Source organism: Pan paniscus, chromosome X (assembly GCF_029289425.2).
Source record: "Pan paniscus chromosome X, NHGRI_mPanPan1-v2.0_pri, whole genome shotgun sequence".
Classification (NCBI taxonomy): domain Eukaryota; kingdom Metazoa; phylum Chordata; class Mammalia; order Primates; family Hominidae; genus Pan; species Pan paniscus.
The window spans coordinates 153826417-153853967 of record NC_073272.2 but is presented as its reverse complement, the minus strand read 5'-3'; the positions used below and the strand labels follow the sequence as shown (position 1 = coordinate 153853967).

At 59.3% G+C, this 27551-nt stretch overlaps 3 protein-coding genes across 12 annotated transcripts in view; 2 read left to right on the top strand and 1 right to left on the bottom strand.

Moving 5' to 3' along the window:
* The window catches only part of PDZD4 (PDZ domain containing 4), a 28405-nt gene extending 17362 nt beyond the window's left edge, over positions 1-11043 (top strand). For 2 of the 7 annotated variants that reach the window (XM_003804832.4, XM_008964092.4), the window contains exons 2-8: positions 4595-4848; positions 5820-5910; positions 6348-6446; positions 7057-7119; positions 7584-7685; positions 7983-8093; positions 8290-11043. In XM_003804832.4, coding sequence (XP_003804880.2) covers positions 4595-4848; positions 5820-5910; positions 6348-6446; positions 7057-7119; positions 7584-7685; positions 7983-8093; positions 8290-9837 — 2268 coding nt within the window. In that variant the 3' untranslated portion in view covers positions 9838-11043. Of the gene's footprint in view, positions 1-4594; positions 4849-5050; positions 5340-5819; positions 5911-6347; positions 6447-7056; positions 7120-7583; positions 7686-7982; positions 8094-8289 lie in introns of all 7 variants that reach the window. The other 5 variants (XM_034950544.3, XM_055106216.2, XM_034950545.3 and 2 more) reach the window with 5 other exon arrangements.
* Positions 11044-14720: 3677 nt separating this feature from the next.
* On the bottom strand, positions 14721-18960 carry SSR4 (signal sequence receptor subunit 4). Of its 3 annotated transcripts, XM_063601572.1 has the most exons (8): positions 18635-18742; positions 18466-18546; positions 16668-16786; positions 16175-16293; positions 15688-15762; positions 15406-15495; positions 15084-15149; positions 14721-14891 (listed from the first exon to the last, which is right to left on the bottom strand). In XM_063601572.1, exons 1-8 carry the CDS (start codon positions 18651-18653, stop codon positions 14831-14833), a joined length of 630 nt encoding a protein of 209 aa, XP_063457642.1. In that variant the 5' UTR covers positions 18654-18742; the 3' UTR covers positions 14721-14830. The 3 variants fall into 3 exon arrangements, with proteins under 3 accessions (XP_063457642.1, XP_057157191.2, XP_003804883.1); XM_057301208.2 differs by lacking the exons at positions 16175-16293; positions 18635-18742 and adding an exon at positions 18831-18960; XM_003804835.6 differs by lacking the exon at positions 16175-16293 and having other exon boundaries at positions 18635-18757.
* Positions 18833-27525, top strand: IDH3G (isocitrate dehydrogenase (NAD(+)) 3 non-catalytic subunit gamma). 2 transcript variants are annotated; one of them, XM_003804834.6, is made up of 13 exons: positions 18833-18976; positions 22409-22450; positions 22685-22696; positions 22968-23065; positions 23439-23551; positions 25158-25218; positions 25338-25470; positions 25696-25829; positions 26140-26242; positions 26346-26492; positions 26844-26938; positions 27021-27081; positions 27320-27525. In XM_003804834.6, the coding sequence occupies exons 1-13, from the start codon at positions 18896-18898 to the stop codon at positions 27419-27421; spliced, it is 1182 nt and encodes a 393-aa protein (XP_003804882.1). In that variant the 5' UTR covers positions 18833-18895; the 3' UTR covers positions 27422-27525. The 2 variants fall into 2 exon arrangements, with proteins under 2 accessions (XP_003804882.1, XP_063457641.1); XM_063601571.1 differs by having other exon boundaries at positions 18839-18976; positions 22409-23065.
* Positions 27526-27551: the final 26 nt, after the last annotated feature.

Sequence of the window (27551 nt, the reverse complement as noted above, 5' to 3'; positions counted from 1 at the left end):
GTCGTCTAGAAGTTTTACATCTCTTCCATTATTGCTTCCCCATTTGAAATATTGAGAATTTCATCTCTATCCCACACCATAAAGATATTGTTCTCTTGTTTTGCTTTGTCCCTGTAGGTCTTTGATCCAATTGGAATTGCTTGGCCAGGGCTTGGACTAGGTCTTCTGTCTTGGTGGGGCGAGCTCCCAGGGTGTGGAAACGTTTGCAGGTGGGGCAGGAGGGAGAGTCTGGTGGGAAGCAAGCCTGGGGTTGGCCATGTTGAATGTTTGTGCCTTTTAGAGACTGGAGTGGTCAAGTAGGCAATCCGACGGTTGGGGCATTACAGGGGTGGCTTTACCAGTGTGCTACCTCAGGATGGTTGGGGGTGGGGCGGGGAGGCAGGGCTCTGAGCAGGACTGGAAGAGCTGCTGTCATCAGAAGGGCCACAGTGTGGCTCCTTACCATGTGCCTGGCCCTATACCTCTTTGCTCATGGCCCCATATTTTCCCACCTTGTTGGTAGCCCTTAGCCCTTCCCCAGAGGGGAGCTCATTTCTTCCTTGGGGGTCCAGCATGACTGATGAGGAGGAGAGAGAGAGCGAGCGAGAAGGCTTCAGGAGCCCGTGGCTTCCACCCAAATACCTGCCTGGCTATCACAGGCGATCACTCTGATTGCTGCTGATCCGAGGTGCTGAGGCTGTGCCCACGCCCATCCCCCTCTTGACATCCCAGCCTCCACCAGCCCGCCCAGCAAGCGCTCCTCAGTTTCCATAGCAACACTGCTGCTCGGTAATGATTCCGGGTAGAAAGGCATTCGTGCGTTCTCTGTCATCTCTGTCACCTGAGCATCCCACTGTCTGCTTGCTGTCCTGCCCCGGGAGTTCAGGAAGAAACCCTGAGGACAGCTCTGAGCCCTTCTGCTTGTGTGTTGGCTTCTCCTCAAGGGCAGTGGTAAGGTGGTAAATGTTCCCAGACAAAAAGCCCTGATTTGGAGCATTTGCCGATTTCCCTGGTGTAAATGCTGCCACTATAGCCGATTTCAAGCCACCACTGCGATGTCACTGAACTTGGAGTTGGGGGGAATGCACACATAGTATTTCCATCTCCCATACCAGATGTGAATAACCCCAAAAGCACAGATGACAGAAAAGTGTAGTAAGATAGACAGTGATGTGTTCCGAGGATTTATTGCCTTTGTTGTTAATATCATTCAGTTACCTGTACATTTCTACGGTTAAAATACCAATAATCGCTGTGTTTGACAACTGGCTTCCAAATTTCCCAGCTTCAGTTGGCTCTAGCCACTGCTGCTGAGAGTGTCGAGGCCATTCCATCATGTCCCTTTGTCTACAGCCTTCCTGAACCCACACTCTGCTGCCGCCCACCCTCTTCCATCCTGCCTTTCTAACTGTAGCCTCTCCACCAAGCACAGCATGCCCTGTCCTGACTGACATTCTTATGGTCTTCCAACAAATACCTTCTTGGCTGAAAGCTGTTTCCTTTATAGTATTTGATCCAGAAATTCCACCTCAAGAAATTTTCTCCACCTTGACAACCACTGGTTACACAAAGATTTAAGTATGAAAAATGTATAAAATGGACCCCAGAATGTGTCTTTGCCACATTCTTTATAATAAAAAATCAAAGCCACCCTTACTGATGTGATGATGAACATGATGGTCCACTGGTGTGTTGGTGTGGATGGACCTTAAGGGGCCTGCAGCTGCAAAATGGCACACATAGAAAACAGACTGGAAGGAAACAGGCTGCATGGCCAGGTGCGGTGGCTCATGCCTATAATCCCAGCACTTTGCGAGGCTGAGGCAGGAGGATTACTTGAGGTCAGGAGTTTGAGACCATCCTGGCCAACATAGTGAAACCCCATCTCTACTAAAAATACAAAAATTATCCAGGCGTGGTGGTGGGTGCCTGTAATCCTAGCTATTGGGGAGGCTGAGGCAGGAGAATCACTTGAACCCAGGAGGCAGAGGTTGCAGTGAGCCAAGATTATGCCACTGCACTTCAGCCTGGATGACAGAGCAAGACTCTGTCTAAAAAAAAAAAAAAAACAGCTGGGTGTGGTGGCACACACCTGTAGTCCCAGCTACTTGGGAGGCTGAGGCAGGAGAATTGCTTGAGCCCAGGAGGTGGAGGTTGCAGTGAGCCAAGATCGTGCCACTGCACCCCAGCCTGGGCAACAGAGGAAGACTCCATCTCAACAAAAAAAAGCCCCCAAAAAACAAAAAAATGAACTGTGTTTCTTTTATAATCGGACAAAACTGATTTTGACAAAAAGCTCTTTTCAGTATATGAAAATTTTGGGGAGAAGGGAGACATAGAAAACTTCAATGATTATCTACAAGGACATAGTCAAATAGAAAAAAGGTAATGCAGGAGCCGCTGCTGAGGCCACAGGGGTTCCGAGGACAAGCTGGGCTCTCCTCAGATAGCTGTCTTCCCGAAAAGACTCGTACAGCGGTGGTTCTACTGTATTGCGGGCACTAAGACAAGATTTTGCCGTCAGAATTGACATCTCTGTGAGAAACCCGGGGTGGGAGGTGCCGCCGTGAGAATGCAGGACAGAGAGTTCTTCTAAACTTGCTAATATTCACACAACTCGGAAAAGCAGAGGGCTCTGTGCAGGCGCAGCCACCTGCGCCCACGCCCAGGGCCCTTCTGCCCTCTCATCTGGCACAAGCTCCCAGCCTGCTCCATCCCTAGGCGGACTCTGGGTCTCCTCGCCCTGCCCTCTCTATGCTGACTGGGGGCTTTGCTTCCAACTGCCAACCAGCCTCCCTGGGTCTTTTCTTGGCCCTGTTCCCTTTGCCTGATGGAGGCCAGGTGTCCCCTGCTCCAGAAGCCTTCCCCGCCTCCCACCGAGGCGTGCATGGCCAGCCGTGTGCTCCCTTAGCTGTGGGTAAGGTCTGTCCCCATGCTCACCTGCGGGGCATAGCCATTTGGGCATAATGCTAGTGTGTAGCCTCCCCAGGCCCAGAACAGCCCTTCCACAAGCCGCTGAGCCCATGAGGAGACCCTGCACGCCTGCCTCGAGAGCTGCCTCCTCCTAGAAGTGCTTCCTGCTGACCCTTGCTGGCCCCATGGCACGTGCCCTGAATTCTGGTGGAGTCTGTTCAGTCCTTCTTGGTCCTTAGTCATTCGTCCCTTCTCTACTTGCCTCCCTTCCCCAAGGAGGACTTGAAGGTCGCAGCATACTGTCCCAGGGTGCTGCGGAAGCAGCCTTCGACCTTGTGGGCACTCCTTGCCCCACCACCTGCGCTGTGTGTAATGGGCTTCCTTCTGCTACCCTTCATTGTCCTTCCTTCACCCCTACAGCATCCCGCAGAGCTGCTTAGGTCCTACTTCCGCCTTGGGCCCTGGCCCGCTATGGCCTCCTCCTCCCTGACCCCTCCTTCTGGCCACCGGGCAGCCTGTCCTGGCTCATGACCTTGACTCAGTGCCACAACCTTGCTGAGCTTGCTGACGTGGTTTCCTCATCTGCAATAATGGCATCTCCCTCAAGGTTGTTGGGGGTTAGGATTTTGTGGGGACCCACATCAGGGGTCTTTCCCAGAATGTAGCACATGGCACGTGCCCAAAAAACAGTGGTGGCATTTTTTTTTTCTTTGAGACGGAGTCTCGCTCTGTCGCCCAAGCTGGAGTACAGTGGTGGGATCTCGGCTCACTGCAAGCTCCGCCTCCTGGGTTCATGCCATTTTCCTGCCTCAGCCTCCCGAGGAGCTGGGACTACAGGCGCCCACCACCACGCCCGGCTAATTTTTTGTATTTTTAGTAGAGACGGGGTTTCACTGTGTTAGCCAGGATGGTCTCGATCTCCTGACCTAATGATCTGCCCGCCTAGGCCTCCCAAAGTGCTGGGATTACAGGCATGAGCCACCGCACCCGGCCTAGTGGTGGCTTTATAAGGACCACTTTCTTGGCACCTCTTTTAGGCTACTTTGCAGTTCCAGGGGGCTTCTTGTACATCAAGGCCTTTTCTCTTGGGCAAGTCAGTTGTCACTGTGAGGACACAACACCGTATCTTGAGGCATCTTCCTACTTGTCCCCCAACCTGACCCTGGCCCTCCCTAGTGAGTAGACATTTGTTGAGAGACTCGGCTCATCTGAAGAGTCAAGGTCATCCTCTTGCTTGATGCTGAATGAGCACAACACAGATGCTCACTGAGTGTTGGCTGTTATGGTCCAGTCATTGCCAAGGAACTCAATGGGATCTTCATGCTAGCTCTGGCCTCAGTGCCGCCCTAGAAAGAAGTGGGTCCGGATGGGGAGAGGCCAGGAGAGCTCAAGCAGTGTCTGGAGGACGTTGTAGGGCGGTATCACAGCCTCCAGACCCAGTGCACAGAGGCTGGGTCCCCCAGTCCTTGGTGTGACTTGGCGATCCCCAGCTGGCCTTCAGTGGGATGAAGGCTGAGCAGTGGGGCTTGCCTGGGAACAGGGGCACCAAAGGTAGCCAGGGCTGCAGACAGCAGATTCCTTGCTTGAGTGGCTTGGGGTGCTGGTTGTCAGCCCAGGTCCTGCCAGCTAGGGCCTCTGCCTTGACCTCAGAGGGGAGGAGCAAGCCTTTGAGGGTTCTTACGGAGGCGTGTCTCTGCCGCAGGTGAACGGGAAGGAGCTCTCCAAGCTGTCTCAGGAGCAAACTCTGCAGGCCCTGCGCTCCTCCAAGGAGCCCCTGGTGATCCAGGTGCTGAGACGCAGCCCCCGCCTCCGGGGGGACAGCTCCTGTCACGACCTGCAGCTGGTGGACAGTGGCACTCAGACCGACATCACCTTCGAGCATATCATGGCGCTGGGCAAGCTGCGTCCGCCCACCCCGCCCATGGTCATCCTGGAGCCGTACGTCCTCTCTGAGCTGTGAGTCGCCCTCAGGAGGGCCCCGGGCCCTGCCTCCAGAGAGGGCAGGCCACCTGGAGCGGCCATCCACACGCCACCCTCTCGGGCAGGAAGCAGGCCCCTCAGCCTCCAGAACTGACCGTGGTACCCAAGGGCTCCAAAACCTCCAGGCCTCTAGCCTTGGGCCGGGCTCCAGCAGGCGCCCCGTTGTATCTACCCCCAGGGCCGAGGGAGGACCCTCCTGTCCGGGACGTCGCTGCCGGAAGTGCCAGGGTTGAGGGCCTCAGCTCCTCCTCCTCCATCCTCTCTCCTCTGCCGCCTCACAAGCATCACTCCTTGAATCTTCTTGCATCCCTTGTCTGTCTCATTCCTCTACCTGCTCTGAATTTCCTCCATCTCTTCAGCTTCTTTCTTTGGCCCGACCGGAAGAAGGGCCTTTCATCCAGGCCTGGTGGCTCATGACCGCGTGAGCGCTGCCTCATTCTGCTAATCTTAGCCCGGGCTGCGGGGAGGTAGGCCACAGGGCCATGAGCAGCCAACCTTAGTTTTGGGGCCAGGAGGGCAGCCCCTGGAGGTAGGGTGGGCCCCCCTCTGCTCTGCAGAAGTCCTCCAGGGCCTGGATAACTCCTGGGGGCGTTGCATGAGTGGGGCCAGTGCTGGGCGGGCGGGTGGGCACCCGGAGATTGGAGAAGTTGGTCCCTGCCAGCTGGCGTGGTTGGAGGAGTCTGGTCTGGGGGACGGGAACACTAGAGGCATGCGCAGGTCCTCTGCGTGGACGCTGCACACTCAGGTGCGAGAAGTGCCCCCGGTCTTTGCATGGCTGCATGTTGCCCAGGAAGGGGCTCTGCAGGAGGCAACTGGGCCACCCACCCTTGAGAGCACAAGCAGAGCAGGTCTCCGTGCCAGGCACGCTGGGATCGGCCTGCCTGGGAGCTGGGGCTGAGGTGTGAGAGGATGGCCAGCTGGTCTGACCCCCACCTTCTCCTGGGCAGCCCCCCAGTCAGCCATGAGTATTATGACCCGGCGGAGTTTATGGAGGGCGGCCCGCAGGAGGCAGACCGCTTGGATGAGCTGGAGTATGAGGTGAGCCGGGTGGCCAGGCCAGGGCCCGCAGCCAGCTGCGGGAGCCGCCCCGACGCCTGTGTGCCTTCCTGCCCAGGCCCAACCCCGTGGCCCTCCTGGCACGCATCTGGCTGAGTCAGGGAGGGTGCGGGTGAGGTTACGTGTTCCGTCCATGTCGGTGAGTCCACGTCCCATGCACGTCTGTCTTCTGTGTCCTGTGCCTGTGTGTGCCTCGTGCATTTCCTGGGAGGGAGACCACTGAGTACGTGCGCCACGTGGGATGGTAAGAGAGACCCTCAAAGCGGGGGCTGGAAACTGAGCTCGGGGGCTCCAGAGGAAGCTGAGGGGCTGCGGGCTGAGGGGTTGCGGGCTGAGGGGCTGGGCTGTGCTGCCTGCTTCCTCACTCACGCATTTCTGGGGCTTTCTACCTCTGCTTCCTCCCGGACCCCTCGTGGCAGGAGGTGGAGCTGTATAAAAGCAGCCACCGGGACAAGCTGGGCCTGATGGTTTGCTACCGCACGGACGACGAGGAGGACCTGGGCATTTATGTCGGAGAGGTATGCAGACGGGTATGCCCCAGCCCCGAGGCCCATCCACGTGGCCTGCCTGTGGCTCAGAGGCTGCCCTTAAGGTCCCAGCTACCAGAGACAGGGCATCACAGCTAGGGTGCTGCGTGGTGAGGCGATGATGGTCGACGGCTTCAGCCACTGTCCAGTGAGGTAGTCATCTGCAGAAAGAGGCCTGTGCCTGGGTGGGACAGCAGATGGGCCTGAGAACTAGCAACAGGGTTGCTGTCTAGCCTTCTCCCGAACCCATCTTGGGCAGATGTCTTGTGTATCCCCAGGAGGGGGATGGCCCCTCGCTCCCCTCCCTACTAGTAGCATCCCACTAAAGCCACCCTTCCAGATGGACAATGTCCTACTTCCCACCAATGCCCAGGGCTGACCAAAAGCACAGGCTTCCGTGCAGAAGAGCCTAGGAGTGCCAGGGGCAGGGGCGGGGAGAGGTGACTACTCCACAGCCTCTGCCTCTGCTTCCTGGGGCTCAGAGCTGGAAGGGGAGCCAGAGAGCCTTCAGCTTGCTTTGGGGGCCCCTGAGGTGAGCCTGCCCCCTTCTACTGAAAGGGCATGTTAGGCACCAAGTCCCCAAGATGCGTGTGTCTTGCAGGTAAATCCCAACAGCATTGCAGCCAAAGACGGCCGGATCCGTGAGGGAGACCGCATCATCCAGGTGAGCACTTGCAGGCTGCAGGCCTGGCCCAAGGCCCCGCTGTGCCCGTTGGCCCAGCCACCTCTCTTTAGCCAGTCCCTAGCTCTCTCCCACTAAGAGCTAACCCTGAGGCCCAGCAGCCTGCCGTGTCCTAAACCCGGGCTGAGTCTCATCTCTCTCCTGCCCACTCACCCCAGTGGCTCCCGTGTGCCTATGGGATCTGCTGGCATCCAGGGCCCCCGCTGCTCTGAAACCTCCTGGCCCCTCTCCCTCTGCCCCACTCCATGCTCTCCTGAGCACACATTTGCTCTTGCAAGAGCCAGGCCGCCCTCTCCCTGGTACCTTCCACTTAGTTACATCCTCCCAGAGCTCAAGCCCCAGCCTAGCCCAGCCGAGCCCAGAGTGCTTGGGCTCCCTGCACCCGCCCAGGGTCCGCCCCAGGGCCAGCCCTAGCATGCTTGTTGATTGTATCCTGCCTGCCTCAGATTAACGGTGTAGACGTCCAGAACCGGGAAGAGGCGGTGGCCATCCTGAGCCAGGAAGAGAACACCAACATCTCCCTGCTGGTGGCCCGACCTGAGAGTCAGGTGTGTATGCCTGGCAGGGCGACCCGGGGCCACGACATCAGGCTTTCTGTCTTGGAAGCTGCTGGCCGTGACTAGGGCACAGATGTGCCAACAACCTGGAGTTGATGGAGGGCGGGTGGGCAGGGGTCTCTCAGGGCCCGTTTCCCCTCCTGGCCTCTGAAGGCTGAGGGGGCTGGGACGCTGCCCCCAGGTTGCTGAGCTTCACCGAAACAAGCCAAGTGCGGGGCCCAGAGCAGACAAGAAGGGTATATGGGGAGGTCCTTGAAGCTGTGGGGACACCAGGGCCTGTCTCCACAGCTGGCGAAAAGGTGGAAGGACAGCGACCGGGATGACTTCCTGGATGACTTTGGCTCTGAGAATGAGGGGGAGCTGCGTGCTCGTAAACTGAAATCACCCCCTGCCCAGCAGGTGAGGAAGGAAAAGGGCGCTGGTGGGGAGGGCGAGGAGGAGAGAACTGGGTGGAAGGCGCTGAGGCTGTGCAGGGTCTCCCAATGCTTGGCAGGGAAATGAACCAGGCCTGAAGCCCCTTCCGATCCTCCTGTGACATCCCGTGACATCCCTGTCCGTGGGACCTAACTGAGCGGTACTTACCTTTCTGCTCTAGCTCGGAAACGAAGAGGAGAAGGGGGCTCCCGATGCCGGCCCAGGCCTGAGCAACAGCCAGGAGCTGGACAGCGGGGTGGGCCGGACTGACGAGAGCACCCGGAACGAAGAGAGCTCTGAGCACGACCTGCTGGGGGACGAACCCCCGAGCTCCACCAACACCCCGGGAAGCCTGCGCAAGTTTGGCCTGCAAGGGGACGCCCTGCAGAGCCGGGACTTCCATTTCAGCATGGACTCTCTGCTGGCCGAGGGGGCGGGGCTGGGAGGGGGCGACGTCCCGGGCCTCACGGATGAGGAGTATGAGCGCTACCGTGAGCTCCTGGAGATCAAGTGCCACCTGGAGAACGGCAACCAGCTGGGCCTCCTCTTTCCCCGGGCCTCCGGAGGCAACAGCGCCCTGGACGTCAACCGCAACGAGAGCCTGGGCCACGAGATGGCCATGCTGGAGGAGGAGCTAAGGCACCTGGAATTCAAGTGCCGCAACATCCTGCGGGCGCAGAAGATGCAGCAGCTGCGTGAGCGCTGCATGAAGGCCTGGCTGCTGGAGGAGGAGAGCCTCTACGACCTGGCGGCCAGCGAGCCCAAGAAGCACGAGCTGTCCGACATCTCCGAGCTGCCCGAGAAGTCGGACAAGGACAGCACCAGCGCCTACAACACTGGGGAGAGCTGCCGCAGCACCCCGCTGCTTGTGGAGCCCCTGCCCGAGAGCCCCCTGCGGCGGGCCATGGCCGGCAACTCCAACTTGAACCGGACCCCTCCCGGCCCCCCTGTTGCCACCCCCGCCAAGGCAGCTCCTCCACCGGGGAGCCCCGCCAAGTTCCGGTCCCTCTCCCGGGATCCTGAGGCCGGCCGGAGGCAGCACGCGGAGGAGCGCGGCCGCCGCAACCCCAAGACGGGGTTGACCCTGGAGCGTGTGGGCCCTGAAAGCAGCCCTTACCTCTCGCGGCGCCACCGCGGCCAGGGCCAGGAGGGCGAGCACTACCACAGCTGCGTGCAGCTGGCCCCGACGCGAGGCCTGGAGGAGCTGGGCCACGGCCCCCTGAGCTTGGGCGGTGGCCCTCGGGTGGGCGGGGTGGCGGCCGCGGCCACTGAAGCACCGCGCATGGAGTGGAAAGTGAAGGTGCGCAGCGACGGAACCCGCTACGTGGCCAAGCGGCCCGTGCGAGATCGGCTGCTGAAAGCCCGTGCCCTGAAGATCCGGGAGGAGCGCAGCGGTATGACGACCGACGACGACGCGGTGAGCGAGATGAAGATGGGCCGCTACTGGAGCAAGGAGGAGCGGAAGCAGCACCTGATCCGGGCCCGTGAGCAGCGGAAGCGGCGCGAGTTCATGATGCAGAGCCGGCTGGAGTGCCTGCGGGAGCAGCAGAATGGCGACAGCAAGCCCGAGCTCAACATCATTGCCCTGAGCCACCGCAAAACCATGAAGAAGCGGAACAAGAAGATCCTGGACAACTGGATCACCATCCAGGAGATGCTGGCCCACGGCGCGCGCTCCGCCGATGGCAAGCGGGTCTACAACCCTCTTCTCTCAGTCACCACCGTGTGAGCTGCCCGGGCGGGTACACGGCCCAGGCCCAGGGAGCCCCCTGGGGCCCCGGCCCTCACTCTCCTATAGAGATTGTGTGTGTGTGTGTGTGTGTGTGTGTGTGTGCGCGCGCGCGCGCGCATGCTCGCTGTGCCCACGCACACATCTCCTCGTCTGGGTGTGCGCACAGGGCTTTGTTAGCAGAGAGAAGCCCCTGAGGAGAAGGGACGCTTTTCTTCCTTCTGCCCAAGTAAAGTGACCATGCCAGTGGCCAGCACTGGGGGCACACCTGTGATGGGCACCCCTTCGGCTGTGCGTGTGCATTCCCCATCCCCCATGCTCTTGCGTGTGCTTGCACGTGCACGCACACACACACCCAGTGCTCTCTCCACCCGACCCGTGTACTTGCAGACAGGGAAGTTGAGCTGAAAGGAGCACAAGAGAGTGTCCGGCTTCGCTGCTGAGCGCGGCCTCTCCCCGCCGCTGCGCACTGCAGTTATTTGTAGACAAAGGCACCCCTGATTTTTGTGGTTTTTCTCCCTTTCTGTGCTTGCCAATAGTTGTTTTGTTTTGTGGACCTGCCCTGGGGGCTGGCAGCTCCTTCAGGCAGCCTGGCAGAGGTGGAACTCCCCTCTCCACTGATGGCTGGGAAGGGAGTTGGGGAGGAAGAGTGGGAGGGAGGGCTGGGGATGGATGGGAGGGAAGGGGAGGGAAAGGTGGGAGGAATGGGAAGCAGCTGTTCTGGTGGCTTCCACTCTGAGGTGTGGGAACGGGGAGCCTCTGGGGGGCACCTGTTTCCCCAGTGACTCAGAGAGAGCAAGACTGCAGGAACGGAGGGGTCCTGCAGGGTGTCCACCAAGAAGTCACAGAGCCCGTTCTGCGCCCCACACCATCTGGAGCAGGGGCTTCTCTTCTAAGTGAACTGAGGAAGGTGCTTAGATGGTGAGGGGTCTAGAAACCAAGCCCCATGAGCAGCAGTGGAAGACCTCGGGCCATGCGGCCTGGGGAGGACTTGGTGGCGATCCGCAACCTGGACCCCAGTGAGAGGCGGTGGGCTGACTGGGAAGGAGAGGCCCCCAACCTCCTCAGGATTTGCACGTGTGAACTAGGCTGCCTGTGGGGTGCCCCTTAGGCTTGGAGAGCCCCAGATTGGAGGCAGACAGACTGCACCACCCCTTCCCCCCTGCATCTCAAGAATAAAGCAAGCTGCCTTTGTACTTGGTTGAATCGTGGCCTCCCTGTGTTCATTCTTATTGGGCTGGGGAAAGAGTTGTCAGTTTGGGGTGGGAGAAGGAAGAGGGGGGCAGGGTTAGGGTCAACTGAAAGCCACGCTGCAGCCCTCGGTTTGTCTTGGATGTCAGGAGCAGTGACTGTGACCTCCCATGGACAATTGTGTGGCACTCCAGGAGATATACCAGAGTCGCCTGAGTCATTTCAGAGGTGTCACAGTCACAGGGTGGTGACCAGATGCAGAAGGCTGGCAGAAGCCTGACTTCAGACTAGCCTCCAGGCAAGGGCCACGGTCATCTCCATGGACCAAACCGTAGGTGGGGCCCGCTGCTGGCACATGCCACAGAGAAGTGGGTTCCAGCCCCATCCCTCCCAACAGGGCCTGATGCCGTCCACTCTGGAAGGCGGAAGCTGCCCTCCCCATTTGGTGATCCCACAGTGCCTAGCAAGGTGCTCAGTTTGCAGAAGGCACCTAGTGGATGTCTTGGCCAGATAGATGAATAACCGCGTCGTTGCCAGGGCCCTTCCATCCTGGGAGCTCTCAGCAAACCTTCGGGCTCTGTCAAGTCCTAGGAGCCATGCTCAATGCTGGGCAGGGTCAGGGCCTCAAAGACAACTCCGCAGAAAACATGGGCACAGCCTCTCATGGGAGTGGCACCCCCTGGAGTGGGCAGTGCTGCCACGAAGGAGCTGAAGTGGTCAAGGAGGCATTCAAATTCTCCAGAAAGAAGACAATATAGGCCAGGTGCGGTGGCTCACGCCTGTAATCCCAGCACTTTGGGAGGCCGAGGTGGGTGGATCACATGAGGTCAGGAGTTCGAGAGCAGCCTGGCCAACATGGAGAAACCCCGTCTCTACTAAAAATACAAAAATTAGCCGGGCGTGGTGGCAGGTGCCTGTGATCCCAGCTACTCAGGAGGCTGAGGCAGGAGAATCACTTGAACCCGGGAGGTGGAGGTTGCAGTGAGTCAAGATCACGCCACTGCCCTCCAGCCTCGGCGACAGAGTGAGACCCCTGTCTCAAAAAAAATTTTTTTCGTTTAAACTTCTCTTAAGTACCGAGATCTGGGCAGCAAGTCAGTGACGGATTAGACGCTAAGAAGGCTGTGAGGGGAAAAAGTCCCAGTGCCTGTTCCCAGAAGCCTGGAGTCCCGCTGCAGGGAAGGCTGGATCACAAGGGTGCCAGCTGCCTCTCTGCCGCATAGCAGCTCTGGGAGGGAAAGCCTGGCATATCACACCCCACCAGCAGGGAAGAGGGGAAGAGGCTTGCTGGCTGGATGGCAGGAAGGGGAGCAGAGGGCAGAGGCTGGAGATAATGGCTTCCCCCACCCCTCAGGGCCTCACCCCCATGAGGGCTTGGCACATCCAACCCTTGACCAGCTCCCTAACCCTGCCCCTTGGGGGAACAAGGCTCCAAGGGCCCAGCCCCTGCCACAGAGAATTGGCCGGAGTTGACTGGAGATGGAGGTCAAACTGTCCCCTTGGCCTCCCTCTAGCTGCTGGGGGGCTCACTTGGATGGTCCTAAAGGCACCCCCCTTCTTCCAATGGTGGGGTGCCCTCCAGTGTTCACGGGATGTGGGCTCATATGGGCCTGGAGCCTGGAGTCCCTTGGCTGGCTCAGGGAGAGGTGGCGCCAGGAAGGCTGGCAGCACTTGGCTACTGATGCCCTGGAATAGCAACTTCACGTCTGGGTCCCACGGCCATCAGGCTTCGTGGTGGAGCCAGAACTAAAAAGAGCAACTGGGCGCCCGACAGTCGCCCCGGTGCCTGCTGCACCCGGCCTGCCCCAGCCACCCGCCCTGCACAGGCTGCTGAGTCTCCTCTGGAATCTAGAAACTGCATCTGCTGGCAAAGCTGGTGTGGCCCCTCAGCCCCAACGCTCCTGCTGCACTGTCCTGGGGTGAGCGCCCAGCTCTTCCTAGAGGCCCACCTATTCTTGGCAGCCGGCCCCTCCCAACCCCCCTCCCAAGGCCTGGGGGTGGGAAGAGGGCTCCCTGCTTATATAGATGACCCCCTCCCCGAGACTCTGACAGACCCAGGTCACAGGCAGTCCTCACCTGCTCCTGACACCCCTGGCCCCTCAGTGCTGCTCTCTCTAGCCACCGAGCTGAAGTACTGAGGAGCCCCTACCTCCCAGGCAAGTTTTGGGCCTTCCCTTCTTTTCAAGAGCAGCCTTGGCTGAGCGCGGTGGCTCATGCCTATAATCCCAGAACTTTGGGAGGCTGAGATGGATGGATCACCTGAGGTCAGGAGTTCGAGACCAGCCTGGCCAACATAGTGAAACCCCGTCTCTACCAACAATACAAAACATTAGCTGGGTGTGGTGGCAGGAGCCTGTAATCCCAGCTACTCGGGAGGCTGAGGCAGGAGAATTGTTTGAACCTGGGAGGTGGAGGTTGCAGTGAGCTGAGATTGCGCCACTGCACTCCAGCCTGGGCAACAAGAGCGAAACTCTGTCTCAAAAACAAACAAACAAGAAAAAGGCAGCCTCTCTGGAGAATTCCATTTCTCTCCAGTAACAGCCAATGGGTGACCCAGATGTCAGGACTTTGGTGGCTGGTCCCACTGGACTCCCTGACACCTTGGAGTAGGCACTGTCACTGCCTCGCAGCTGAGCAAACCGACTTGGGTCCCGTGGCTGGGAAGGGCTCACCTGGGATTTCCACCCAGTCCCTTTGGACTCCAAGACCCTCACTGCCTCATGGGCCCTCAGTGCCACTAAGGAATACCATTAGCTGGTCAGGAGCCAAGATGTGCCAAGCTGAAAATCAGGCTGATGGGAGAGGTGCAGGATGAACTCCAGGCGTGGTGCCAGGCCGGGATGCCTGCCTGGTGTCCTGAGGGCGCGGGTGCTCTTGGGAGAGGTGTCTCTAGGAGGAAGTGATGTACCCCTCACAGGTGGGGTTTTGTTTTTTTCTTGAGACAAGGTCTCACACTCTGTCACCCGGGCTGGAGCACACTGCTGTGATCACGACTCACTGTATCCTTGACCTCTCCAGGTCGAGTAGCTGAACTACAGGCGCATGCCACCACACCCAGCTAATTTTTCTATTTTTTCTGTAGAGACAGGGTCTCACCATGTTGCCCAGGTTGGTCTCAGACTCCTGACTTCAGGTGATCCTCCCACCTCGGCCTCCCAAAGTGTGGGGATTACAGGTGTGTGCCACCACACCTGGCCATGGGTGTGTATTTTCTCAATATCCCATGAAGGCACAGCACACGGGAAGCCAGGTGGCGTGGTCAGGGTGTGGAGTATGGAGGGGCCAAGCCCAGACAGCTGCACGCCGCATGGGCAGGGTGGGGGCACTTGCTGTGCCCAAAAGCAGCGCAGGGAAACCCCTCTGCGTGCGGAATGGGCCCGGGGCTTCCAACACAGGAGCCGTGATGAAGACCAGGCTGGCTGTTTCCCCATGGAGCCTGTGGGGCCACCTGGGGAGGAGGTGGCCGAGCCCACTGCCCTCACCAGAACCAGGAGAGAGTCACTGGGAAGGTGGATACAGGGTTTTGTGGGGACCAGACAGGGGGCTTCATTGGGAGGAGGGACGGGAGTTCTAGACCAAAGCCCACCCCTTTCCTGCCTGGTGCCTCTGCTGGCCAGGCAGACAAGAGGACGCTGGGCCCCCAGCTCTCCCAGTCGGGGGAAGGCACAATAACGCAAGCCAGCAGCCCCAGGTCCTGTGCAGTCCCAGGTCCTGTGATGTTTATTGAAGGAAGCAAGGGCAGGGCTGGGGTGCCGCCGTCAGGCCTGGATGTGGCTCTTCGCACTGAAGGCCAAGTAGTAGATCACAAGGCCGATCGCCGCAGCCAGCACCTCAGTGGACACCCAGGGCCCGTTCCAAGTGCCCTGAAAGAAAGGAGATCACAAGCCAGCTCAGGGGAGTACAGGCGAGCAGACCAGCCAGCCCTGGTCACCCTCTGCCAGGGGAACCAAGACATGCTGGCCAATCGCGGCCCAGCAGCAGAGCTGGGGCTGTGGAGAGGATAACCTTCACTCAGCCCGACAACCCCAAAAAGGAGGAGGGACCAGGCCACTCACCCGATGGTCCACGCTGACTGTAAACAGAGGCGGGATGATGGAAATGTCCTCGTTATTCCTCTGAGCCTGCAAGGGAGGTGCAAGGGAGGTGCTGGGGTCCGGGGTGCCCGGCGTGTGGGGGTGGGGAGGGGAGGGGAAAGACAGGTAGGAACACCGGCCCAAGCCCCAGAAAAGGAAAGGAGAGAAATGGGCAAGAGACACTGAGGAAGGGACAGGATCACAGAAAGGCCACCCAGCTCAGGACTCGCTGCCAGCACCTCCCAACCCAGCCCATCCTGCTCCCCAGGGACACGGGAGCACAGTGGGCTACAGGAGTCCTCACCTTCCTGAGGAGGCTGTAGGACTCCTCGTCGAAGAATCTAACCTCATAGGTGCCTGCATGGGCGCTCTTGTGGTCCAGGCTCCAGGACACCTGGGTTGGGTGTTGAGCAGAGTGTGGGCAGAGTGGACACGGAGGGGCCACCCTGACCACCAGTGCCGACACTGCAGCACTCCGGCAGCCAGAGCCCACGGCCCCTGGCCCTGGTTGACCGGCCACCCCTGGGGCTTCAGGTCACACCCGGGAGCAGGGAGCCCCCTAGCAAGGGAACCATTGGCCCCTCACCTGATAACGCCCCACATCCTGGCCTCGAGTGACAGGGAATTGTTTTCCACCGACGTCAGCATAGAGAGCCATGTTCTGGGTGAGGGAACAAAGGCAGGGTCACCTTCTGCCCCCTCTGGGTGTGGGCAGAGGAGCCCTGTGCGCCGCTCACACGGCCTGCAGGTGGGCAGGCTAGGCCCAGTTGGGGGCTGCAGTCTCCCTGGCAGGAGGTACCAGGTAACACTCACCAATCCCGTGACTGGCCCTCTGCATTGGTCTTCCCTACGGGGGCACAAGGCCAGATCCCCATGGCCGGGCCTAACTGGACGCATAGGAACCCTGTTGACTGTGAGCAGGGGCGGGATGATCAAAAGGGCCGAGTGATTTTCTGAGTCTACAAGGGAGGTGCTGGGGTCAGGGGTGCCCAGTGGGCTGCCCAACGGGTGCTTTACCCTAAGAGGGCCATACCCAAAAAAGGCCCCATTTCCTTCTTTGGACTTATGGGAACTTAGCTGGGCATGGTGGCGAGCACTTGTCATCCCAGCTACTTAGAAGACTGAGAGGAGAATCGCTTGAACCCGGGAGGTGGAGGCTGCAGTGAGCCAAGATCGTGCCAATGCACTCCAGCTGAGGCAACAGAGTGAGACCCTATCTCAAAAAAACAAACAAAAAACAAAAACGAAAACAAAACACCCACACAGACAAACTGGCCAATGGCAACCGGGGTGGGCTGACTCCTGGCCCTTTCTCCCGGTCCAGATACTCATTCAGGAAACAGCGGGTGGTGAGCCCAGTGTTACCTCGTGTAGGCACAGCACACAAAGCAGGTGAGGAAGGTGACCTGTCAACACTGGCTAGGATCTGGCATCACCGTGCCCCGATCTCTCCGGCACCCCAAGAGTTGGAATCTTGATTCTCCCTCTATCGATACAGGTCCCCCATCAACTAGCAGTGAGGAGCACCCCCCACCCGCCCTCCTGTCTGAAACCCCACTGTCTCACCTGGACCCTGTTCTTGCATGTCAGGGAGATCTCCACAATGAAGACGGTCTCAGTGGAAATGACAGCGTCAGAAGTGGTGTAGTAGGAAGGGGTGATCTGGGGCTCCAGGCAGGCCTCGGCTGCGGGGAAGAGGGAGAGATGCCTGGGTAAGGCCAGCTCGAGTATCCCGGTCTGAGGGCAGGATGGCCCGGCCCTGCCTCATAGCACGGATCAGCTGGGGACCCACGCGATCCTCCTGCCCCTTCCAGGTGGGATATGCGAGACAGATCCAAGTGCTCGGTCACAAATGCAGTGGCAACGTAGGCGGGATGGCTGTGAAGGAAGGCTGGGGAGGGGCAAGGCCGGCTTTCTGGAGGTGTGCAGGAAGAGCGAACTGGGGGCAGGTGGGGGCTGGATTCACTGGACAATACATGCCAACACTTGGACCTATGACACGGAGGCCCGGGGGCCAGGCCAGCCTCAATTCAGAGCCACAAACGGCCTGGACGAGTTACTGAAGGCATCCTCAGCAGAGACATCGGGGGTGGGGGCTGCAGGCAGGCAATGCACTGCGGCTTTCAAGATGAGAGAAAGGGTCTCTGCCCCCGGCCAGTTGACAGAAGGTGAAGACTGGCCCCAGCGTTTCCTGAGGAAGCAAACGGGAGAGACTCTGGTTCCAGAAGCACAACTTGTTAGCTGTGAGAGAAAGGACCTTGCCTTAGCCTTCTCCATAACCAGAGGCCCAAAGGAAAGGAAGGCTGCCGCCTACATCAGAGGGTGTGAAACAAAGGCTCCCCAAAGTGGGAACGTTCTCAGCCACCCGCTGTCCAAATGTGGTGCCCTGGCAGAACGATGGCTTCAGCAGAGGACGTCAGAGAAGGCTCTGGGTCTGGACCACAGGAGGCAGATCCCTAGGAACAGCGTGGAGGCAGTTCTCAGGGGCTAGATCCCACCAGCCCTTCTGTGTCCTGCCTAAGTTGGGCCTGCTTCCTGTGGCGCAGGGGAGCCCCCGAAGGGTTTTATGGCCAGGCTTGTCCTCTGGATACGTCCCTGACTATAGTTCAGGGAATTCCTGAGGGGCAGATGAGGAGTGTGCGGAAAGGGAGGCCAGTTAGGCTGCCAAAACGTTGCAGGCAGCAAGGCTACTGGCCTGAAGGACGGCAGAAAAGGGAATGTGGAGAAAGCCGCCCCTGTCCAGTCCTGGCCCCCAGGCCCGGGGCTGGCTGCTGCAGCCACCTCCTAAACACCCTCTGGAGCTCAGACCTCAGCCCCTCACTAATGCAAATCGACGGGACCCCTGGTCGGCTCTGCCGAAAACTCTGGTAAGGGTAAGGCAGGGCCCTCCGGAAAAGCCAGTCTTCGGCCTGGCACTCAAGGCCCTGCGCACCTTTGGCTCCCCATCTAACTCGCCCCGCTCTTGCTCCCTCTCCTCACTGAGGTCCCTTCCTAGCTTATGTGGCTCCTCCAGCCCCGTTTTTGGCCGCGATCGCTCAGCGCTACAGAGCTTCGCTCCGGTCCGACCCCACAGGGAGCGGGAGCGGGGACATGTGTCACGTTCCGTGCTGCAGCTTGGGGGCCGGGCGCACCATGGAGGCTCGGGGACTCCTCTTCGTATGGGCAGACAAGGAAAAGCCTGGCTGCCGGTAAACGTGCGCGAGGTGCTTTGGTCCCCCCGTCCCAAGGCCGCCTGCCTCTCGGGGGAAGGCCCGGCCCGCAGCGACGGACCCTGAAAGGCCGGACCCCCGCATCCCTCCTCCCCCCAACACCACCTGCCGTGGGTCAGAGGCTCGCAAGAAAGAAGCCCCGGCTGGGCCGCTACCTGAGCAGCGGGAGAGGCTGGACAGCAGGAGCAGCGCCAGGGCGCCGAGAGATGCCATCGCCGCCATCGCCTCTTCTCTGCCTAGAGGAAAAGAAAACGAGCTCCCATGAACACGAGGGGCAAACGAGGAAGAGCGACGCGTAAGTGGCAGCGGCAGCCAATCGCGCACCGAAGGGCTGGGCCGGCATTGTGACGTCTCTGGCAGCACTGACGTGGCCCCTCCCTGAGCCAGGGGCCCAGCTGGTCGCGGTCCCCCCCCCAACATGGCAGCAGCGGCGCTCTAGGCGCCGGAAGGGGGCGTGGCAATCGGTGCGACCGCGCGCGTGCGCAGTACCGGGTCCGCGCCTGTCCCCGAAACTTCGCACCCCGTCGAACTCTCGCGAGAGCGGTATCTGCGTGTCGGGACGTGCGGAGGCTCTCACTTTCCGTCATGGCGCTGAAAGTAGCGACCGTCGCCGGCAGCGCCGCGAAGGCGGTGCTCAGGCCAGCCCTTCTCTGCCGTCCCTGGGAGGTGAGCAGGGAAAGAGCCACGGGACCGCGGCAGCGGTCGCGGGGGAGCGGTGGGGTAGCCGCACCCGAAGCAGTCTGGAGTCCGATTGGCTAGGGGCCCCACCAGGGGCGGGGAAAGGGCTTCGCGCCGGCGTTGATTGGCCGCCTCCGCTGTCACTGAGGGGATTGGCCGAAGTTGGCCCTGGACCGGCTCCCCCAGGGGGTCTGCATCGGGTGGCGGGGGGCCCTCCGGAGGGGCCGGGAGAGTGGGCCACGGCGGCTGTCACCTCCTTAGTGTCCTTGAAGGAGCCCTTCTGAGGCAGTCACTCACGTATCCCGGCCCGCCTTTCTCAAACCGCTTCGGGAATCCGGTTCCGGGACTCAAATTTCTCCACGGTTTCCCCTCTCGTGGACCGCTTTGCCACCTATCCCGGTGGCAAAGAACCGGACTTTGCCAGTCATCCCCCATAGTCCCGCAGTCTTAGAGCCCCAGATGCCTTCCCCTCGAGGCGCCTGGAATGGGAAGGAGCTAGGGTTTCTGAGGCTGCGGGGGTTTTGCTTCTGCTCTTCTCCGTGTGCGGTCTTGCGTATTCAGGTCCGAGTCTTCTTTCCTTACACTTATTTAAGAAGAGGTTAATTTAGGTCCTAGGTGGGCTGGAAACCATCTGAAGCAGCTGCCAGCCAGCACCTGGCCCTGATGGGTAAGAGGTTTGACCTCTAGGCCATGCTCCCACACTGAGCCACTGCGTGGCCTTAGGCCATTTCCTCCTCTCTCTGGGTTCTAGTTTCCCCTTTGGAACCCAGAGGGGAGGAGACTTCATGTTCTCAAAGGATCCTGTCAACTCTGACCTTCCAGAACTCCGTGACTTTGCTGCCACTCCCCAGGGACATCTCTACTTGCCATGTTTTCTCCTTCTGACCTCTGGGGGAGACTGCTTGTGCCTAATGAAATTCTCTTGACGATGCTGACTTCTCCCACCTTGCTGCTGAAAGGACGGCAGTATATAGTGGCTTTCCAGAGGCTCTGATGGCTCCAGCAACTGGGCTCCTGTAGGCTCTTGGTGAAGACATGTGCCTCCTCCCTGACCTCCCCTGTGTGTGTGCCTGTGTGTGCGTTGGGGTGGGAGTAGGGGACAGTGAACGGTGGGTAGCTGGGCAGTGCCTTGCCCTGAGACTGACCGTCCTGGGTGTGAGAACCCTTACGGAGGAACCCCAGGTCTTGAATCCCACTGATTTGGACGCCATGGGAAAACATGCAGCCACCATTGACACATGGTCCAACAGAAATATGCCAAAGAGAGAAGCCTCAGCAGGCATAAGATGTGGGGTGTGGATGTTCTTTCTTTCCGTGGAACCATGAAAGGGTGATGGGAGAGCGGGAGGCGTGTACATATTGCATCCTGCCTCACACTTGGCTCCTTTGATTGGTGGCTTCACAGGGAAGTCAGGGCACAAGGCAGAGCCTTTGCGACCTCCTGAAGGAAGGTGCCTGCATCTGTACAGTAAGGTCAGGGAAGTCCATCTGGAGCGCTCTCTGGGTCTTTTGCCAAAGCCCAAAGGAACACCTGGCACAGGGACCGGGTGGCGGAGAGGTTCAGCTCAGCCCTGGTGGTGATGTTGCCATCTGTGAGGGAGGTCCATGCCCTCAGGAGATTGGCTTGCTGCCACAGCTGAAGCCCAGGAGGAACTACTGCTGGGAGCTGCAGGGGTCCACCCGTGACCTCCCAGGGACACCAGCCTTGAACTCTGACCTGAGGGGCCAGTGGGGTGAAGGGGCAGGCGTGCTGTGTGGCACTAGCTACTGTGAGCAGCTCACACACCTCCTCTCGCCTAATCTTTCCAACAGTCACGGAAAGTAGGTACCTCCGTTCTGTGAATTTCAGATGAGGCCATGAAGCCATCTCAAGAAGAGTGGGTGGTGGATTTGGACCGAGGCCTCCCTAGTCTCCAGATCTTTTTTCATTTTCTGATGTGCTTGTTCACTCAGGAAATGTTCCTTATGTGCCAGCTCTGGGCCAGGTACTGTGCTGGGTCCTAGGGTGACAGTAGTGGACCACACTGACTTGGCCCCTCCTCTCGGGCTCAGGGGTTGAGGAGGGAGCAATGCAGTGATAACCTAGGGAAGGGGGTAAGTAGGGCCTTAGGTTCCCAGCTCAGTAGCCTTAGGGCATCAGGGAAAGCTCCCTGGAGGAAGGTCCATCGAAGCCGCTTTCTGCGTGCTTACAAGAGCCCCCAAATAAGATGATTTCAGATGTTGATAAGCGCTAGAGAGAAGACAGAAAAGTCCCGACCCGTTGATAAGTGCTAGAGAGAAGACAGAAAAGTCCCGACTGTGCCTGTGGTTGCAGATCCAGGTGCCACACAGATCAGCTGAGCTATCCTCGGGGCTCTGGTCCTTGTGGGCACCCTCTCCTAGCCCCTGGCTTGGACTGATGAGTGCCGGCCAGGGACACACAGACAGGGAGAGGTCAGACTCCGCCCGAGCCTTTCTGGACTTCTAGCTGGAAGGCATGCCGCCCGAGCCTTTCTGGACTTCTAGCTGGAAGGCATGGCTCTTTGGCCAATGGCTATGATGCTTCTGCCATTGGCTGGAACACTTTGCTGCTGCCTGGTGGTCAAGTGGCATGGCATCCCCAAGTGACAGGGAAGACCTTGGCTCTGCCACCATCTCAGGTGTGTTCTAGGTGGGGCTTCTTCCAGGACAGCAGGTCACTTGGCACCTGGCACATTTGGCTCAGGCAGCTTTGGCTCTGAAGCTGTCCGGCATTTCCAATCAGGGCGTTGGGGACATTCGGCATCCAGCAGTCCTTTCCGAAGGCCTTCCTAGAGTTGGGTTTCTGTTATCAACCTTCCAGAAATGGCTGGATGTCCCTACACATTTGTTTTCGATTTCTAATGCCGAAGGGCCATTCCCCAGGGGGCCAACAGTGCTTGTCTCAGGGAGGCTGGAGGCTGGGTGCTACCTTCTTATCTCCCTATTCTGCTTTTTCTGTAGCGACCACATGCTGCTTTTGTAATAAGAAAAAGTGATCGGCGAAGTGATAACGTGACTGTTGTCATGGATCTGTGGTTTGTTGTAATGATTTCCCTGCTGTACCAGGGTTAGTTTGCCAATTTTTGCATGTTACAAACATCGCTGAGCGGGAATAACTGGCCAAAAAAATAATCAGAAGCAAAAAAGAGGAGGGAGGGCAGGGACACACCTTTTAAGAAATTTTCCGAAGAGCCGAAGGAGGCAGGAGGCTGGAGCGCCTTCTACTTTCCAGGTGCTCCAGCGGGCCGGCCCTGGGGACTGAGGCTTTGGAGCTAATTATCTATTGTGCCCCTGGCAGTGGGCCATGCTGCACAGACAGGGGACCTGCCTGGGCACAGTGGGGATGGTCCGTTTTTCCTTCCAACTTGGCTTTCTGGGTTAGACATCAAACCAACCGCTGGCATTTGGTCTCTCTGCCAGGTTCTAGGTGCCCACGAGGTCCCCTCGAGGAACATCTTTGCAGTAAGTACCTGCCCGTGCCCACGCATGTGTCTTTCTCCATGTGGCCGCAATTGTGCGCGTGTGTGCACGGCCTGTGTCCTGTCCTCTGAGACGTGGTCTCCAGGGGTTACCCACCCCTCTTCTGGGAGTTGTACTAGCCAGCATCCCCCTGGGAAAAGGTCCCACTTTCCTGGTCACGGCCTTGCTCTTGGAACCTTGGCTGATTGTGTCTTCTTCCTTTCTCATCCTTTCTAGGAACAAACAATTGTGAGTATTCTTCTCTGCCTGTTAGGTTTGGGGGGCTCTTAGTTGCTTTGGGGTTAACTAAATTCCAGGTGGGGGTGGGCTGCTGCTGACCCAGGAGCCCCGGATGAGCAGCCCTGTCTGGGACGGGGCTGCCCCAAGTTGGCACCTTGTGACGGGGCAGCCTGTGGGGTCAGCGCCAGTGGGAAGAAGGGAATTGGCTTCAGCCCATGGGGGCCGAGCTGGGGGCATGTGGGATCCCCGAAGGCCCACCTTCACCCTCTGCCTCCCACAGCCTCCGTCCGCTAAGTATGGCGGGCGGCACACGGTGACCATGATCCCAGGGGATGGCATCGGGCCAGAGCTCATGCTGCATGTCAAGTCCGTCTTCAGGTATGGAGCTCCTGGGTCCCCGCCTTGTCCTCAGCCAGGGGGCCCTGAGGACTTTGTGCCAAGAGGGGCATTGCGCCCAGAAGCACTCGGTGAGGCCATGGCAAGACGACCTGTAAGCCCAGGCCTTGCGTCCCATGGCCTGTGATCCTGCCAGACTGGCCTGGGCTCGGGGAAGGTGGCACCAGTCCTGCCACAGTGTGCATTGTGGAGTTCAAGCGTGTCCCCATCAGTCAGTGAAGGTGGGCCCAGTCCCTTCTCAGTCAGAGCCAGGTCAGGGCAGGTAGCAACAGGAGAGAGGTAGCCTGGGCAGGCTTCCTGGAGGAGGTGCGGGGGGGGGGCCTGGGCCAGCCTCCCTGACCCTGCCGTGCCTCAGGCACGCATGTGTACCAGTGGACTTTGAAGAGGTGCACGTGAGTTCCAATGCTGATGAAGAGGACATTCGCAATGCCATCATGGCCATCCGCCGGAACCGCGTGGCCCTGAAGGGTGAGCTCCAGGGCCAGGGGCCAGGATGGGGCCATAGGTGTGATTTCTTTCTTGCTTTCTTCCTTCGTTTCTTGCTTACTTGCTCGCTTGCTTGCTTTCTTGCTTGCTTGCTTTCCTGCTTTCTTGCTTGCTTGCTTGCTTGCTTTTTTGCTTTCTTGCTTTCTTTCTTGCGTTCTTTCTGAGATGGAGTCTCGCTCTGTCGCCCAGGCTAGAGTGCAGCGGTGTGATCTCGGCTCAGTGCAACCTCTGCCTTCCAGTTTCAAGCGATTCTCCTGCCTCAGCCTCCCGAGTAGCTGAGATTACAGGCGCCCGCCACCACGCCCAGCTGATTTTTGTATTTTCAGTAGAGACTGGGTTTCACCATGTTGGCCAGGCTGGTCTTGAACTCCTGACCTCGTGATCTGCCCGCCTCAGCCTCTCAAAGTGTTGGGATTACAGGCGTGAGCCATCGTGCCCAGCCCCTGTGATTTCTTTTACCTCCCTCTGAGCTGACTCTTGTGAGGCCCCACGGCTCTGATTTCAGGGCTTGTCTGGCTAGAGAGGACCCTTGTGCTTGGAGACTGGGTGGACGCCTCCTCGGGCCTGTTTGCGCTGCGATGCTGGGATTCGAGTGAGAGCAGCTGTGTGTGAGCCTGTCCAGTGACGGGCTCCCTGATGGGTTCCCTCCCACCCCTCCTTCCCTCCCACCCCTCCTTCCCTCCTGAGACAGTCCTCTCTGCTGGGGTCAGCTTTGACCCTCAGCATCTTTCTTCGCAAACCAGGTATCACAGAGATGCAGTTCTGACCCTCTGCCTGGCTCCTCGGCTGCAGCCAGCCTGGAGGTGGATGGCACAGCCCAGGCAGGGATTCTTGGGGCTTCACTTGAGGTCCTTAAACTGCTTCCATTGCTCATTTTGCACACTCAGCCCATTACTTGCACTGTGTGAGGAGCGTGTGAGCAAAGATGAACCCAGGGGGAGCCCCAGGCCCTGGCAGTCAAGTAGAGGGGCCTTTGTGCCAGCCACAGGGGACCCCCGCGCTCTGAGTGGAGGAGTCTGGGTGGGGTGCCGCTCACCAGCAGGCGGCCTCTGCTTGGCGCCCTCTGACTGCTGTCTCCAGCGGCCACTGGCCTCTGCTTCCCTTCCTCCAGGTGTCCTGGGTCGTAGGGTAGGGTCCGGCCAATCCGTGGCCTTCTCCAGGCAGCCCCTGCCTGCCCCTGAGTGTGGTGCCTTGATGCGGGGGCTTGGCAGTAACACCGCCAAGGCCACCTTGCTAGCTCCAGCCTGGCCGGCCAACCTGTTAGTAAAGAGTGGTCACTTTCTGTTGCTCCAGAGCCTGGGTGGAGAATGGCATGGCTGCCTGGCTGGTTGCCAGCCTTTATTCATTTATTGACTTGTTCATTCCGTCGTTCAGGGGTTATTCATGGAGCACCTGCTGCACCAGGTGCCCTTCGAGATCCCTGAGCATGTAGCCTCATGGGGCTTAGGCTGGAAGTTGCATTCTAGCATTCTAGTGTTCCATGAAGCATTTTTGCTCCCCAAGTCTTCTGACCCCGGCAGCCTTCAGCTGCCCTGCTGAGGTGGGGCGGGGATGGGCAGTGCCACTAAGCCTGTGTTGTGTTTTGTAGGCAACATCGAAACCAACCATAACCTGCCACCGTCGCACAAATCTCGAAACAACATCCTTCGGTGAGATCCGGGTGTGCGGGCTGGGGGCTTGGTGGGGCTAAGGTGGGGTGAGCCAGTGGAGTCTGGCTCCAGTCAGCCACCTGTCAGGCCTAGCAGCCTCTTTCTCCGTCCCCTCCCAGCACCAGCCTGGACCTCTATGCCAACGTCATCCACTGTAAGAGCCTTCCAGGCGTGGTGACCCGGCACAAGGACATAGACATCCTCATTGTCCGGGAGAACACAGAGGGCGAGTACAGCAGCCTGGAGCATGAGGTGTGCATGGGGGGCCCGAGATGAGCCCCCCCAGGGTCAAGATTAAGGGGAGAGCTTAAGGAACCAGGGACAGGTGTACCCTTAGAGGGCAGGGGCTGTGCCCGAGGGAGAAGCCAGAAATAGGCAGACAGGGTTGCTTCCCACGGTGGCCCGGTCGAGCCAGCTTGTTTGGCCAGTGCTGCTCTTCAGTAGCACATGGGTCTCTTCTCCCCATGCCCTCCTCAGAGTGTGGCGGGAGTGGTGGAGAGCCTGAAGATCATCACCAAGGCCAAGTCCCTGCGCATTGCCGAGTATGCCTTCAAGCTGGCGCAGGAGAGCGGGCGCAAGAAAGTGACGGCCGTGCACAAGGCCAACATCATGTATGTCCCCTGACCTCTCTGTGAGCAGTCCAGAAGCAGCTGCAGTGGCCTGCTTGGGCCTGCTCTGAGGGATTTGTGGTCCAAAAGCCCAGCTCCCCACCGAGGTGCCACCCTAGGCGAGTGCCCTGTTGCCCTCGAGGCCTTGCCAGAACCCACACTTAGGGGAGGTGGGGTGGGATTCTGTCCATTTTGCTGGTGAGGGACAGGTTAGAATTCAGACCCCAGCCTCATGGGGCCCTCTGCACGCCCCGTCTCTCCGGCTGACTGTTGCGATGGCCAAGCTGGTGTCCTATTCCTAACCCCCCACCAGGAAACTGGGCGATGGGCTTTTCCTCCAGTGCTGCAGGGAGGTGGCAGCCCGCTACCCTCAGATCACCTTCGAGAACATGATTGTGGATAACACCACCATGCAGGTATTAGCCTGCCCAGTGCTGTCCCCCTGCCCTGAGTGCCCTGGGCTTCTCTCACCCATGCTTCCGAATCTGCTCCTCAGCCAGCCCCCTCCTTGTCCTGCAGCTGGTGTCCCGGCCCCAGCAGTTTGATGTCATGGTGATGCCCAATCTCTATGGCAACATCGTCAACAATGTCTGCGCGGGACTGGTCGGGGGCCCAGGCCTTGTGGCTGGGGCCAACTATGGCCATGTGTACGCGGTGTTTGAAACAGTGAGTGCCGGTGGCAGTGCCGCGGCTTGCCGCCTTTCTCCTGTTCACAGACTTAGTGAGGCACACTCATCCCATCCGGTTAGCCCGTTCAAAATGCATGATTTAGTAGTTTTTTGGATATCCAGGGTTGTACTGCCGTCACCACCAGCTCATTCCAGAACATTTTCACCACCCCACGAGGAAAGCCTGTCCCCATAAGCTATCTGTCCCCACACCTTCCCCCAACCCCTGGCACCCGCTGGTGGGCTTTTGTCCCTGTGGAGTGGCTTCTTCTGGACGTGTCACAGGAGCAGAGTCACTGCCCGGCATCCTTCTGCTCTCCACCCACTCTCCTTCGTCTTGCCTCCCCAGGCTACGAGGAACACCGGCAAGAGTATCGCCAATAAGAACATCGCCAACCCCACGGCCACCCTGCTGGCCAGCTGCATGATGCTGGACCACCTCAAGTGAGTGGCTCCCAGTGCCCCGCAAGCCCCTGGCCAGCCCTCCGGGCCCCAGGGACTGAAGGCTGGCTGTCCCATCCTCTAGGCTGCACTCCTATGCCACCTCCATCCGTAAGGCTGTCCTGGCATCCATGGACAACGAGAATGTGAGGTTCCCCTCGCACCCTACCCTGCTGCCCCGCCCAGTCTCCCCCTGCAGCCTCCTGTAGCCCGCCTCATGCACTGACCACAGCCCCCAGGGGAGGATGGTACTGGATCTGGCCCCATCTTCTGGCCCTTAGCTGGTGCCACTTCCCTCCTGTGGCAATCCCAGTCCTGCACGTCACAGGAGACAGCGGGGGGTGGCAGGGCCTGGTGTGTGCCGAGCCTGCCTGTGTCCTACAGATGCACACTCCGGACATCGGGGGCCAGGGCACAACATCTGAAGCCATCCAGGACATCATCCGCCACATCCGCGTCATCAATGGCCGGGCCGTGGAGGCCTAGGCTGGCCCTAGGACCTTCTTGGTTTGCTCCTTGGATTCCCCTTCCCACTGCAGCACCCCAGCCAGCCTGGTACGCAGATCCCAGAATAAAGCACCTTCTCCCTAGACTTGGCGTGGGCCTCCCTCACTCC